At 43.0% G+C, this 13,481-nt stretch overlaps 2 protein-coding genes across 2 annotated transcripts in view; one reads left to right on the forward strand and one right to left on the reverse strand.

Moving 5' to 3' along the window:
* LOC119970346 (fructose-1,6-bisphosphatase isozyme 2-like) overlaps positions 1-3,961 on the forward strand; it is a 69,324-nt gene extending 65,363 nt beyond the window's left edge. Inside the window, exons 6-7 of the mRNA XM_038804809.1 lie at positions 1,022-1,141; positions 3,458-3,961. Coding sequence (XP_038660737.1) covers positions 1,022-1,141; positions 3,458-3,652 — 315 coding nt within the window. The 3' untranslated portion in view covers positions 3,653-3,961. The remainder of the gene's footprint in view (positions 1-1,021; positions 1,142-3,457) is intronic.
* A 1,576-nt stretch (positions 3,962-5,537) lies between these two features.
* On the reverse strand, positions 5,538-8,504 carry LOC119970347 (procathepsin L-like; the record flags this gene model as incomplete). The annotated part of the gene is made up of 3 exons (XM_038804810.1): positions 5,538-6,192; positions 6,277-6,394; positions 8,192-8,504. Coding segments are annotated over 3 exons (531 nt in total), but the record flags the coding sequence as incomplete, so codon positions are not given.
* Between the last annotated feature and the right edge of the window lie 4,977 nt (positions 8,505-13,481).

The raw sequence follows: 13,481 nt of genomic DNA on the forward strand, positions 1-13,481 counted from the left end.
ATGTTGTTGGGCTATTTGCAGAAGAATGGTGATAATCAATGGCCTTTCACATATCCTGTTATCATCCAGTCACATAGAGTGTAAACCTGAAAGTGGTTGTTTGCATTCCATAGTTTAGGTGTCGAATACTGCTAACCACTCTTGATTATCAAGTTAGAATTATTCAGTCAATCAGAGCAAATACCTGCATAAAGAAAATACATTTAATTAGTTTCCATCAGGTTTTTGTAAGTATAGAGAGGAACTCCCCTTTTATGGTTTAGTTGCTTTTCATTCTGTGCTTTTAAACCATGTGGTTCAGAAAGGTCCCAGGAATTATCGGTGCTAAATTAACGCTAATTGAAGCACTCCAATTGGCCTGTACATCCACTGTTAGCTCGGGATAGAGTAGGCAAAGGTTTCCATTACTGACCACCAACCAATGGTCGCTGCATTTGCTTATTATTTTCTGTTGTGTGGAAATATTCGTTCAAGTTCCTCAAGTCAGCCTACCTGAAGATTTCTTTGCCATCATAATTCTGTCCAAGTGTAATAAAAATGCTGGGTTATTGGTAAGGTGAAGTAAGTGTGAAATAGACTATTTCTGTCTTACCTGCTTAACCCCCCATTTCTGACTGAAGAGCACAGGCTGAACATTACATCTAAGAGCCCGCACAGAAGTTTCCTGCCGGTCCAGCTACTTACATTGATTTTCTACCAGTTTTACACCAATATCAGAAAAACCTCGGATGCAAAGAAAATTTCTCTCCCTTCAGTGTTACCACACTTGTTTAAAAGTCCCATATAAATCACATTGAGGAAATTCCAGGTCTCAGTGTTTAGGTTTATAAATTAAGAATGGTCATTTGTATGAGGGACTGAAGAGAGTTCAGCACCTTTGAAACTGCTTCCTGAAAAGTTATTGCCTTCTGCTGAAAATTGGGAGAGATTTACAGGATGGGAACTTAAAGTGGAATTTATAGTCTATTTCACTGTTTTTTAGACTAGCTGCATTTATCTACATTATCTGTTCTCTATGCAGGATGGCACTGCTCCATACAGTTCAAGATATGTAGGCTCTATGGTAGCAGATGTTCACCGTACATTGAAGTATGGAGGAATCTTCATGTATCCTGCCAACAAGAAAAGCCCAAAAGGAAAAGTATGTTTTCACCTGCTGTAATTGCATGTTCTCATGTCTCTGCTTTATTTGACTTGTAAACACGTTGCAATTGTTGGATCATAAGTAAGCAGAAATCTGCTGTTTGTGTGGTAAAGGGCGTCGAGTTGATAAATGCAATGTGAGGTGTTACTGAGGCTCAGGAATTAGGAAGATCATTTCAATTATTGGTCTGTACTGAGTTATTTGACCGTAAGCAGGCCACCATCATCAAGTAAGCTATCAGCAGCAGGATTCCTGGCTGAAATTTCCCCTTTATCGCCAAGATAACTGTGCCAATTATACTAACCCTGCTGTTGCTGGTCAGGGATAAACCACCTCAGCACAGACCACGAACCAGCCTGTTTTCTGGTCTGTGTGGTTCCTTGCCGCACCAGATGGTGCGTTCGCTGGAGCAGCTGATGGTTTTGTCATGCTGTTATTGTTATAATTCTCATCACAGTAATTTATTCCAAACCTTATTCAAACTGCCAATGGCAACCCTGACTTTGTTGGCAGACTTTGCTCCAGCAATGGAGAACTACCTCTGGAAGCAGCAATGGAGGAAATATTGTGATTGCAACAGTCAGTTGTTACCATTGTTAATGCGGAGCCACTTCAACCTTTTTTAAAAATATACATTTAGAGTACCCAATTATTATCTTTTCACCCAATTAAGGGGCAATTTAGCGTGGGCAATCCACCTAACCTGCACATCTCTGGACTGTGGGGGTGAAACCCACGCAGACACGGCGAGAATGTGCAAACTCCACACAGAGTGACCCAGGGCCAGGATTCGAACCCGGGTCCTCAGAGCCGCAGTCCCAGTGCTATCCACTGTGCCACGTGCCACCCTGGAGCCACATTAACCTGCCACTTATAGTAGCTCTGGCCTTATCTTGCTGCTGTATTAAAAGTGAGGTGGATACACAACACAAGGAAGCCGGGCAGCACGGTGGCCTAGTGGTTAGCACAACCGCCTCACGGCGCTGAGGTCCCAGGTTCGATCCCAGCTCTGGGTCACTGTCCGTGTGGAGTTTGCACATTCTCCCCGTGTCTGCGTGGGTTTCGCCCCCACAACCCAAAAATGTGCAGAGTAGGTGGATTGGCCACACTAAATTGCCCCTTAATTGGAAAAAATAATTGGGTAATCTAAATTTATTTAAAAAAACGCAAGGAAACCAAGAACAACTAGAGAAGGTGGTTTTCCTGAGGTTTCTGTGGCGACAGCAGTACAAGAAAAACTACGTCAAGGTAGCACTTTCTGCTGCTGAAGTTACAAATTTGAATCAGTAATATTGTGGTGCCACTATCAAAGACAAAGGGTGCGATCTATCCGAATGGGACAGAGTCCCGTAGCGCGAGACTAGTCGGGTGTTTCCCAGCATTCGGAATGCCGAGAAACACCCAGCTACATAACTCCCACCCAGATAGATCGGGGGCCTCAGTAGGTAACTCCCCGACAAGGCCGCACTAGCCCATTTTGTGCACTGAGGAGCTCCACTCGCTGGAGGTCCTGTGTAGTGAGAGATCTCTCGAGCCCCAGGAACCCCCCCCCCCCCCCCCCACAAGTCCTGGGGCCCCCTTGCATACCCCTGCCCAATCACTGCTATGCAAAAAATGCCAGCCTGGAACTGCCAAGGTGCCCATGTTTCACTACCATGGGCATGGTCAGGTGCCCAGTTGACATTGTCAGCTGGCAGGGACACTGCCAGGGTATCATCCTGCCCAGAAGGCATGCTCTGGGGACCAGCACTGAATGGCGCTCATCCGAGGTCTCCAAGGCAAGGGAGCTCGATCCCACGCCTTGGGTACATCTCGGGAACGCATATAAGAGTGATGAGCTTCTCACTCTAATATGCAGATTTGCCAGGAAGTGATTCCGCTCACATTGGGCAATGTCTTGTGATATCTCATTAGAACTCGTGAGGCACGGCCAGCTGGGAAGATCCCGGAAGTGGGATCTCCCAGCATCTACAGATCGCGTTGCACCGCACTGCTTTTCAGGTGCAACACGACTGCACCCAAAGTGGCTATGTATTGTGATGTAAATATACATCGTTTTATTGTTAGGTAAAGGGTATCAAGAAATACTGAACCAAGATTAGTAAATGAAATTGATGTATAGACATGTCTTTTTCTAATTGAATGACAGAGTGGCATGCTACCACTTATCTGAAGTAACCGGTCCCTCATATTATCTACTGGTCAATCTGAATGACGTGCCTCCAGCTTGCAACTAGTTACCACAAATATTGGTGTCGGTGTTCTGGTAAATATTTTAATAATTATTTGAACTATATTATTTTTTAACCACAGCTTCGTCTTCTGTATGAGTGCAACCCAATGGCCTTCATAATGGAACAGGCTGGTGGAAAAGCCACTACAGGAACCCAGCCAATACTTGATGTGAAACCAGAATACATTCATCAACAGGTTCCACTCATTATGGGATCACCTGATGATGTTGAGGAATACCTTTCCTTTGTAAAGAAACATCAAGCTAGCGCATGAAGTTTTAAACACCCATAACTTGCCAAACTTGAAGCAATATCACTTGAAGCAATATTAACAGATAGGTGTATTAGATTTAAATAAAGAGGACTGTGTTCAGGACAAGATCGTAAACTATGAGAAACCCATTTGAAGTAGATATCAGTGCATATCACTATATTATCATTCTTGCTTGCTTGATTAGATTCTACATTTTGTTTTCTTAGTTCTCGGTTTGCTGAAATTGTTTTCTAGTGATTCATACGAGTTCTCTATTTTCTGAAATTGTTTTCTAGTGATTCATATGAAAATAGAAAATTAGAAAAATCAGGTATTTGCTTCTGAAGTTGTTTTACCATGCATGTGTTTAGTAAACACAGTTAAAATTACATTAATATCCTTTTTAACAAACTGGAGCTTGAAAGTGATCTCCAATAGTCAGGCAAAAGGGGCAAAACATGTTTACTTCAAAAGGAGAAAAATATCAGGGAGAATGTAAAGCCAGCTACCAATTCTATTTTGTGTTTATCAGAGACCAATTTCACCCTTGTAGTTATTCAAGCTAGAACTGTGGTCATTTATACAAAATCTTTACAAGTAACAGAGCAATTTACGAGTCTCTCCACACTTCACTTAAAACTATCCTCATAGTATTTTAAAAACACAAAAAAACATGGTGATTTGCATGAATAAATTGTCCCCTAAAATATTTAATAAAGGGGCAGCACAGTGGCCTAGTGGTTAGCACAACCGCCTCACGGTGCTGAGGTCCCAGGTTCGATCCCGGCTCTGGGTCACTGACCGTGTGGAGTTTGCACATTCTCCATGTGCCTGCATGCGTTTCACCCCCACAACCCAAAAATGTGCAGAGTAGGTGGATTGGCTGCGCTAAATTGCCCCTTAATTGGAAAATCTAAATTTATATAAAAATAATAGAAATATGAAACCAAGATCAGAAATGAAGGTTTTAAGGATTCTAGAAACAGCGGTAATTAAAACCTAGCCATAACATGTTAATGGCTTGCTGGGCTTCACCACAATTGTAAGGGGTACTGTAATTAAAACAAATGGCAATTAGAGTATAGAACTCAATTAGCATAACACACCAAGAAATGAAAGGGCTTTGATAAACGGATGAAATTCTAGAACAAAAGAACATCTCAAATTAGAAATAAACCCAAGTTCAGGGGGGGGGAAAAATCTTTGCAATGTGCAAGCTATGTTGCTGCCAGTGATCTAGCTCGGTGCAATTTGAAAAGGAATAATATTGGAAAGCAATGGGCAGCATGGTGGTGCAGTGGTTAGCATTGCTGCCTCACGGCACCAAGGTCCTAGGTTTGATCCCGGCTCGGAGTCACATGTTTGCGTGGAGTTTGCACATTCTTCCAGTGTTTGGGTGGGTTTCACCCCCACAACCCAAAGATGTGCCCGGTAGGTTGCCCTTTGTTTTCTTTTTTATATATTTAGTGTCCCCAATTTATTTTTTCCTATTAAGGGTAATTTAGCATGGCCAATCCACCTAGCCTGCACATCTTTGGGCTGTGGGGGGGTGAAACCCACGCAGACACGGAGAATGTGAAACTCCACACAGACAGTGACCCAGGGCTGGGATCAAACCTGGGATCTCGGCGCTGTGAGACAGCAGTGCTAACCACTGTGCCACCATCCTGCCCTAGTGTAGGTTGCCCTTAATTGGAAAAAAATGAATTGGGTACTCTAAATTTTTTTTTTTTTTTTAATATCGGAAAGCAAAAAGAGCTGTCATGGTGAACAACAGCATACACCACAATAGCACACACCATGTAGACAGCATGCTGTGCGACAAATCAGCTGATCTGTACTGTTGCAACAAGACAAGATGTAAAAAAACAATGATGGAGAGCAAAGATTTACAAGGCAGTCATAATAGTATGGAATGTTTGTTAAGGATCAAAAATCCCACTGGTTATATTTATTACTCCTTAAGCATGAACAATACATACGAGTCATGACAGTTACTCAAGGTATAGATTTGGAAGTATATGATAACAAGAGTAAACATAAGTGACAGTGTATTGCACAGCAATTACACAGTTTAAAACCAGTAAAGCAAAATACTTGTTAAGTGGAACCATTTCTTTTACTGTAGAAGAAATCAATTTGGCATCAAGTACTTCATAAAACAGCTCATTTAAAAAAAGTATTATAACATTAAAATACTAGTTCACAGCTAACAATATTTAATGTTGTTGCTGAGAACAACATCTATGTAGTTACAACCACTAGGCCATTCAAACTAGGTTTTAGATCAATTGTGATTTTGCTAGTTTGACAACAGAACCCAAACAGCAATACCAGAACAGCTTCTGATAAAAAGGAAAACTCAAGTCCTGCAGGGAACGACAGAACACCTCCATGTCCAGAGGGACCATGCAGGTCAGAATACCATGGCACACTTGTTTTGAATCAGGCAATTTAACCGTTATACTAGAGGGTAACTGGATGCTGTGGCAATCCCACAATTGTTGTGTCGATCTCTGGCCATCATTACAAATCCTTGGTCACCCCACTGGTCACTCCAGCTAAGAAAAAAAAAAGAAATAGTGCTGTAAAAAAATGTTCACACAAAAGAGAAGAGTTAAAATTGAAACTTATTGAATAAGTACCTGTTTTTAACAATCCAATATTTCTTTCCATCCACATCTTCCTTTTCAAAGCCATATCCTACTACTAGTACACCATGGTCCAGATCTGTGGAGCTACAGTCAGCTTCATAGTAGATACCTTTCGATAGAACAAAAATGGTTCAACATAATAGTTCACCATAAAACAAGCTATCACAATCATGGAAGACTAGTTTTCTGTTCAGTATCAGTTTCATTTCCAATGTCCATTTTGCCCAAAACCTGGTTTGTTTAAAAGCCAATTCAGCTGCCCCAAGGTACTGGCGAGACCACATCCGGAGTATTGTGTACAGTATTTGTCTCCTTATTAAAAGACACGTTAGAAACAGTTCACAGGTTTACCAGAAAAATACCAGGAACGGGTCAGCTTATGAGGGAAGGTTACAGAGGTTCAGTTTGTTTCACTAGAGTTTAGAACAGCAAGAGGTGAAATTATTTGAAACATTTAAAATCCTGAGGAGTATTGACAGGGTGGTTAAACTCTTCCTCAAAAAGGAAGCAGAATCTTGTGTATTTTTAATATTAAGAGCAAATTAACAAGGAGTGAAAGATTTTAAAAATCAGAGGTAGGCAGAAATGTGGGGCTGAGATTACAATCAGGTCAGCTATAACCTTATTGTATGACAGAGAAGGCTCAAGTGTCCCACACCTGCTCCTAGTTTGTATGTTGAATTCGAAAATGGTCAGTGCAGCACTTGGAACTGGTGTCAACACCTGGACCAAAAAGAAAGTTACTAGGCTTCCTCAGCAGCTACAATACACCTAACTACTCATCAGCCCCACAGAAAGGACAAGAGGAGAGGTGTGGGAATTACTTACCACTGCAGTTCTGGGCGTGTCTAAAACAAAATTCAAGCCATCCATATGGATGCAGCCAAGGCAAGTATTATTTCCACATAAAGGGAAACCCATTTCATTCCTGCCCATCAACTCGCATTGAATTCAAAAGCTAAAAAAATGAGAAAAATCTACTTCCTTTGAAAAACCTTCATTTCTGGGCATTCAAAAATTTAATCCAAGCATCAACCAACTAAGGTGGATGGCACGACAGCATAGTGATTTGCATTGCTGCCTCACAGCGCTAAAGATCCAGGTTTGATTCCGATCTCAGGTAACTGTGGAGTTTCCACATTCTCCAGTGTCTGCATGGGTATGCTCCAGCTTCCTCCCACAATCTAAAAGATTGCAGGTTCAGTGGACTGGCCGTGCTAATTTGCCCAGAGTGGGATTACGGGGATAGGGTGGGGGATTGGCCTAGGTAGGGGCCGAATGGCCTCTTACTGCACTATGATTCCATGAAAAACACCAGATTTTGTTGGAGTCCAAGTCAACCCAAGGGGAAAAAAAAACCATGCATCTTCTGCTCGTGTACGCTTGCTCGCTCCCCACTGTAAGCTACTTACAAATTGTAGAATACCCAAAGGTACAGATAGGCAGATACTGGTGAGAGAGTAGAGAGTGAGAGTCGCTCTCTCAGATGCTGCCAGACCTGCTGTGCATTTCCAGCATTGCTTTAATTTCAGATGGTTTTATTTTAAATTCTAGCATCTGTAGTATTGTTTTTTGTGGCAGATAAACCCTGATGCATATCATTTAGGTGATGTCTTTCAGCGGTCACAATCCAAATTTAAAAAAAATAAAAAAATTTAGAGTACCCAATTCATTTTTCCAATTAAGGGGCAATTTAGCATGGCCAATCCACCTCGCCTACACATCTTTGGGTTGTGGGGGCGAAACCCATGCAAACACAGGGAGAATGTGCAAACTCCACACGGACAGTGTCCCAGAGCTGGGATCGAACCTGGGACCTCAGCGTCGTGAGGCAGCAGGGCTAACCCACTGCGCCACCGTGCTGCCCTCACAATCCAAAAAGGACAAGTGCTCAACAGATCCTTACCAGATTCATAGAATTGGAATGTCTGGTGGCTCGCATCAATGGCTACAGAAACTGGTCCAACAGCAGCAACAGCTTTCATCATAGCTCTCTCTTTACCACTGGGAATATCTACAAACCCAGTATCATTAGCAGCATTGTACATGGGATCATAGTGACAAGGATGATCATCCTGGGATAGAAACAAAGTGGTATACAAATCAAATAAATTCAGTGATTCAAATGACAGTTGTTTACAATGAGAAAAACAACCTACAATAATAATGATACTCTTTATTAGTGTCACAAGTAGGCTTACATTAATACTGCAATGAAGTTACTGAAAATCCACTAGGCGCCATACTCCGGCACCTGTTCGGGTACACAGAGGGCGAATGTCCAAATTACCCAACAGCACATCTTTCAGGACTTGTGGGAGGAAACTGGAGCACCCGAAGAAACCTACGCAGATACAGGAAGAACTCCACACAGACAGTGACCCTGGTGCTGTGAAGCAACAATACTAATCACTGCGCTATCGAGCTGCCCAACCCAGCAAGGCAAAACCCCTTGGGAAATGTTCACCACCTCTTGTAAAAAGGACTATTATTTCACCATCATGCTGTCACAAAGCTGGAGATAGGGCTAGTCCCAGCAGTAGTGCAATTGAACAATTTCAGTTATCAGAGATAGGAAGGGAAGAAGCCAGTCAAGCAAGCCTCCCAGTATTGCCTGGAAAAGCATGGATACAAATCAGTTCAATAGTAGAGTTGCTATCAGGGCAAGAAAGAGAAGATTTTAGAATCCACTTGTGATACCCAACTACAATAGGGAATTGTGCCAAGAAAGTTAATCTTTTTCAACCACACACCTTTTTATCTTGCATTCATTAGAATTGTAAGAATACCAACATCAGGGGGAAGTTTGTTTCCCCTGACATTGACAATGTTGTAATGTCCTAAGTGCAAGGCAAATGACTTTAGACAAAATGTATTTTTCAGCAATACAAGTTCTGTACTGCCAAACGACCAAGTTCACCTTGGCAGCCGCCACAACTGAACGAGAGCACAGTTCGTTTTTGCAGTTCATTTTTATAGGTTGGGAACAGTGATTCACAACAATGTTAGGTCAAGTTGTCAGTAAGCAGAGGTACGTGGTATTTTTAGGATAGGCTTGCAGATCATGAAGGTACAAGAACTACTGGAAAGGTGTTTACTCAATAGGCTGTAAAAATGGACTGACTGACTGTTAGCCTGCCAATGTCATCATCAGTATATCACCTGATCGAACTTAAGTTACCTTTTTCCAACTAGGAACTAACCACTGTGCCACCATGCTGCCCTAGACTGTTACTCATAGCTAATATTCTGGAAAGCTACACAGGAATCCTGTTAAAAAGGTCACAACACAAAAACATCCATATTCATTTTAAAATGATGAAGCGCCAGCACTGGGAAACGAGGAAAAAAAGATTACATATATGGTAATTACTAGCAGAAGTCTCCTGCTAGTGAAAGCGATTAAAACAGGTATCCTTTGTCACATGTCATGTTGAGGAATTTCAACAAGAGTCAACAGCAAACCTCTCCATCACTATAGGGGCATTAATAAATACCATTTTAAGTGGAAGTGTTTCCCGGCTTAGTGATCATTCCGATGTTCACCAAGACTTTACAGTCAAGCACACCATTAGGAAGCCAGCTGAATGGTTACAGGACGCCCACACCATTCTCGGTTTATTCTCAAAATGAAAACAGAAAGAATTGTGGCAAGAGAATTTTTAAAAAAATCAATCAACTTCCACAAATCACAGGCAGCACGATGGCCTAGTGGTTAGCAAAGCTGCCTCACGGCGCTGAGGTCCCAGGTTCAATCCCGGCTCTGGGTCACTGTCCATGTGGAGTTTGCACATTCTCCCCGTGTCTGCGGGGATTTCGCCCCCACAACCCAAAAATGTGCAGATTAGGTGGATTGGCCATGCTAAATTGCCCCTTAATTGGAAAAAATAATTGGGTAATCTAAATTTTTTTTTAAACTTTTCACAAATCATTTTTTTCCCCAAATGATAGATGGCTACAGATGAATGAATTGAGAATGTCTGCATTTATTCAATTATCTCAAGTCATTTCACCTCAGATGCAAGAAGCATTTTTGGGAATGAATGAATGAATGTTTGTTTAAATACTACCTCATTGGGTTCTGGTACTTCCATTTGTTCGGCTAATCCGTTTAGATAACACCCCAAAATATTTTCTTTTAAAAAGATGTGCTGCATTGCCATGAATATTGCAATGAAGAATTAAGATATTTGGCAAGAATCATTAATTTGTATGAAAGTGGAAAATGATTAAATGAGTGGCTCGATACTTCCCAAATCCATGCCCAACCTTCCCAACAATCCATGTTCAAAACCACCCAAAAATCAGGTTTCCAGCTCTGCCACAACTCAATGACATTTATAAAAAAATAAAAATAAACTTGCCCTTCATCTATGGTTTGGGTCAAGCAACATCTTAATTTCAGAATTCATGGGTCTCACTCCTCCCATCTAGAGTGCCCTCTAGCCTCAGAACTATCCGAAATATTATAATCATGGCCTCTTATTCCTTAATTTGCTGGGACCCAAGCTCTGGAATACATTCTCTGCCTCCCTCCCCATCATCTTTTAAAACAGTCCTTAAACACCTCTGTTTGACCAAGTTTCTGGTTATCTGACAATATCTGCCGATGCAGCTGGTTACCATACGTGGTTCTGCAATGCTCCTTTGAAGCACCTTGGGATGTCTTAAATTAAATGAAGATAACACACCAGGGGACCTGCGATGTCATGGAAAAGCAAGTTGCATGAAATATCTTTTTTCCAGGGGTTGTGCATTTAAACCCAGCTGGTCAAACTGGGTAATTGTTAGTCGACAGAGCGATGTTGAAAGTCTCATCAAAAAAGTCCACAGGAAAGAAATCCCAGAATGGTAGTCCTGCGAGGGAATCTATGGGAGCGAAGATGGTGACGGTGACTGCGCCACTCAGTAGACACACTATGCCACAGGAGCTAGAGGTGTTCAGGAAGAAGATGGGCCGGACAGACAGTTAGATCAGCAAGGAAAAGTTGAAGGAGTCTTTCAAGGTCACCATTGGGCCCAATCCAAGAGCACTGGAAGCCATGGCCAAATGAGGGCAGTGATTATTGGCTTCCAGTTTTCAGGAGCAAGGAGCGGGTCCTGGAGAGGGCAAAGAACTGCAATATTAACTGGGAAGCAGACAAACAGTACGGATTTACCAAGGTATAGGGACCGGGCAGGCAAAGAAGCAGCCTTCAACAAGGAGAACACCAAGGACCTGGGGAAACTGTACACAGTTATAAACAATTACAAAACCCGGAGGCCTTGTTCATTGTGGCTGGATACTCAACAAGGTCAACCTCAGAGCGCACTGCCAAAATTCCACCAGCACATCCCGAGCCACCAGGGGCGACAACACTCTTGACCATTGTTACTCAAAAATCAAAGGGCGCCTACCATTTCCTCCTCCACCCCCACCCCCCGACTGCATTTGGAAAATCAGACCATAAGACGGTGCTTCTTCTCCCGGCATACAAGCAGAAACTCAGCTAAGGTGGTCATGAAGTGCTGGTCCGATGAAACAGAAGAGCTCCTGCGTGACTGCTTAGAGACAGTGGACTGGTCCATATTTAAGAACTCAGCGATCAACTTAAAATAGGTATGCCACCACCGTCACAGACTTCGTCAGCAAATGTGTGGTCGACTGTGTTGCAAAGAAAGTAGTACTTACATTCCCCAACCGGAAACCATGGCTCAAATCGAGAGATTGACTCCCTACTGAAGGGCAAGTCTGAGGCATTCAATTCAGCCGACAATAAATCCAGGTACAAACTCTGCAAAACCATCGGAGATGCCACGAGAATATCAGACCATGCCAGAGTCACAGACTAGTGTTACAGACTTTGGTAGTTATGGCAAGGCCGAAACATAATGGGCTACAAAGTGAAGCCTAGCAGTATCTCCGACAGCAGTGCACCCTGCCCCAATGAACTCGATGTATTCTATGCTCAGTTCGAGGAGGAAACCAACGATCCACTTTCGAGTGCCCCAGCAGCCCATAACACATCCATACCCACCACCACAGCTTCCAAAGTCAGATCGGCTTTCCTGAAAGTGAACCCTCGGAAAGAGACGGGTCCGGATGGTATTCCTGGTCGTGAACTCGGAGCTTGTGCGGATCAGATGGCAGCTGTGTTCACGGACATCTTTAATCTGTCCCTACTCCACTCTCTGTACCCACCTGCTTCAAAACCACGATCATACCGGTGCCAAAGAACCAGGCAACGTGCCTCAATGACTACTGTCCGGTGGCCCTGACTTCAGTCGTAATGAAGTGCTTCGAGAGGTTGGTCACGAAGCGCCTCACCTTCCTCCCAGAATGTCTTGATCCATTGCAATTCGCATACCACCGCAACCAGTTCACAAGCAGACACCATCTCCCTGGCCCTACACATCCCGAGAGCATCTCGACAACAAGGACTCTTACATCAGACTCTCATTTATTGACTACATCTCTGCCCTAAACACCAGAATTCCAACCAAGCTCATATCAAAGCTCCAAAACCTAGGACTTGGTTCCTCAAACTGCAACTGGATCCTCTATCTACTTTCTGACCCACAGACCACAATCAGTAAGAATAAACAACACCTCCTCCACAATAGTCCTCAATACCATGGCCCCACAAGGCTACATACTTGGCCCCTGCAAGGCTGCATATTTAGCCCCCTACTATACTCCCTGCAAAATTTGGTACCAACTCCATCTACAAGTTTGCTGACGATACGACCAGTGGGCCAGATCTCAAACAACAACGAGTACATGAGGGAGTTTAAGAACCTAGGAGAGTAGTGCAGCAACAATAATCTCTCCCTCAATGTCAGCAAAACTAAAGAGCTGGTCATGGACTTCAGGAAGCAAAGTACTGTACACACCCTTGTCAGCATCAACTGGGCCGAGTTGGAGGCAGAGGCAAGATGGTTAGCAGCTTCAAAACATGTGAACACTGCCCAGTCCATTACACAAACCTGCCTCCCATCCATCGACTCCATCTACATCTCCCGCTGCCTGGGGAAAATTGGGCAGCATAATCAAAGACCCCTTCCACCCAGCTTACTCACTCTTCCATCGGGCAGGAGATACAGAAGTCTGAGAACACGCACAAACAGACTCAAAAACAACTTCTTCTCCACTGTTACCAGACTCTTAAATGACCCTCTTATGGACTGACATCTAATGCTACACCCATGTATGCTTC

The sequence above is a fragment of the Scyliorhinus canicula genome, chromosome 8, assembly GCF_902713615.1.
Source record: "Scyliorhinus canicula chromosome 8, sScyCan1.1, whole genome shotgun sequence".
Classification (NCBI taxonomy): Eukaryota; Metazoa; Chordata; class Chondrichthyes; order Carcharhiniformes; family Scyliorhinidae; genus Scyliorhinus; species Scyliorhinus canicula.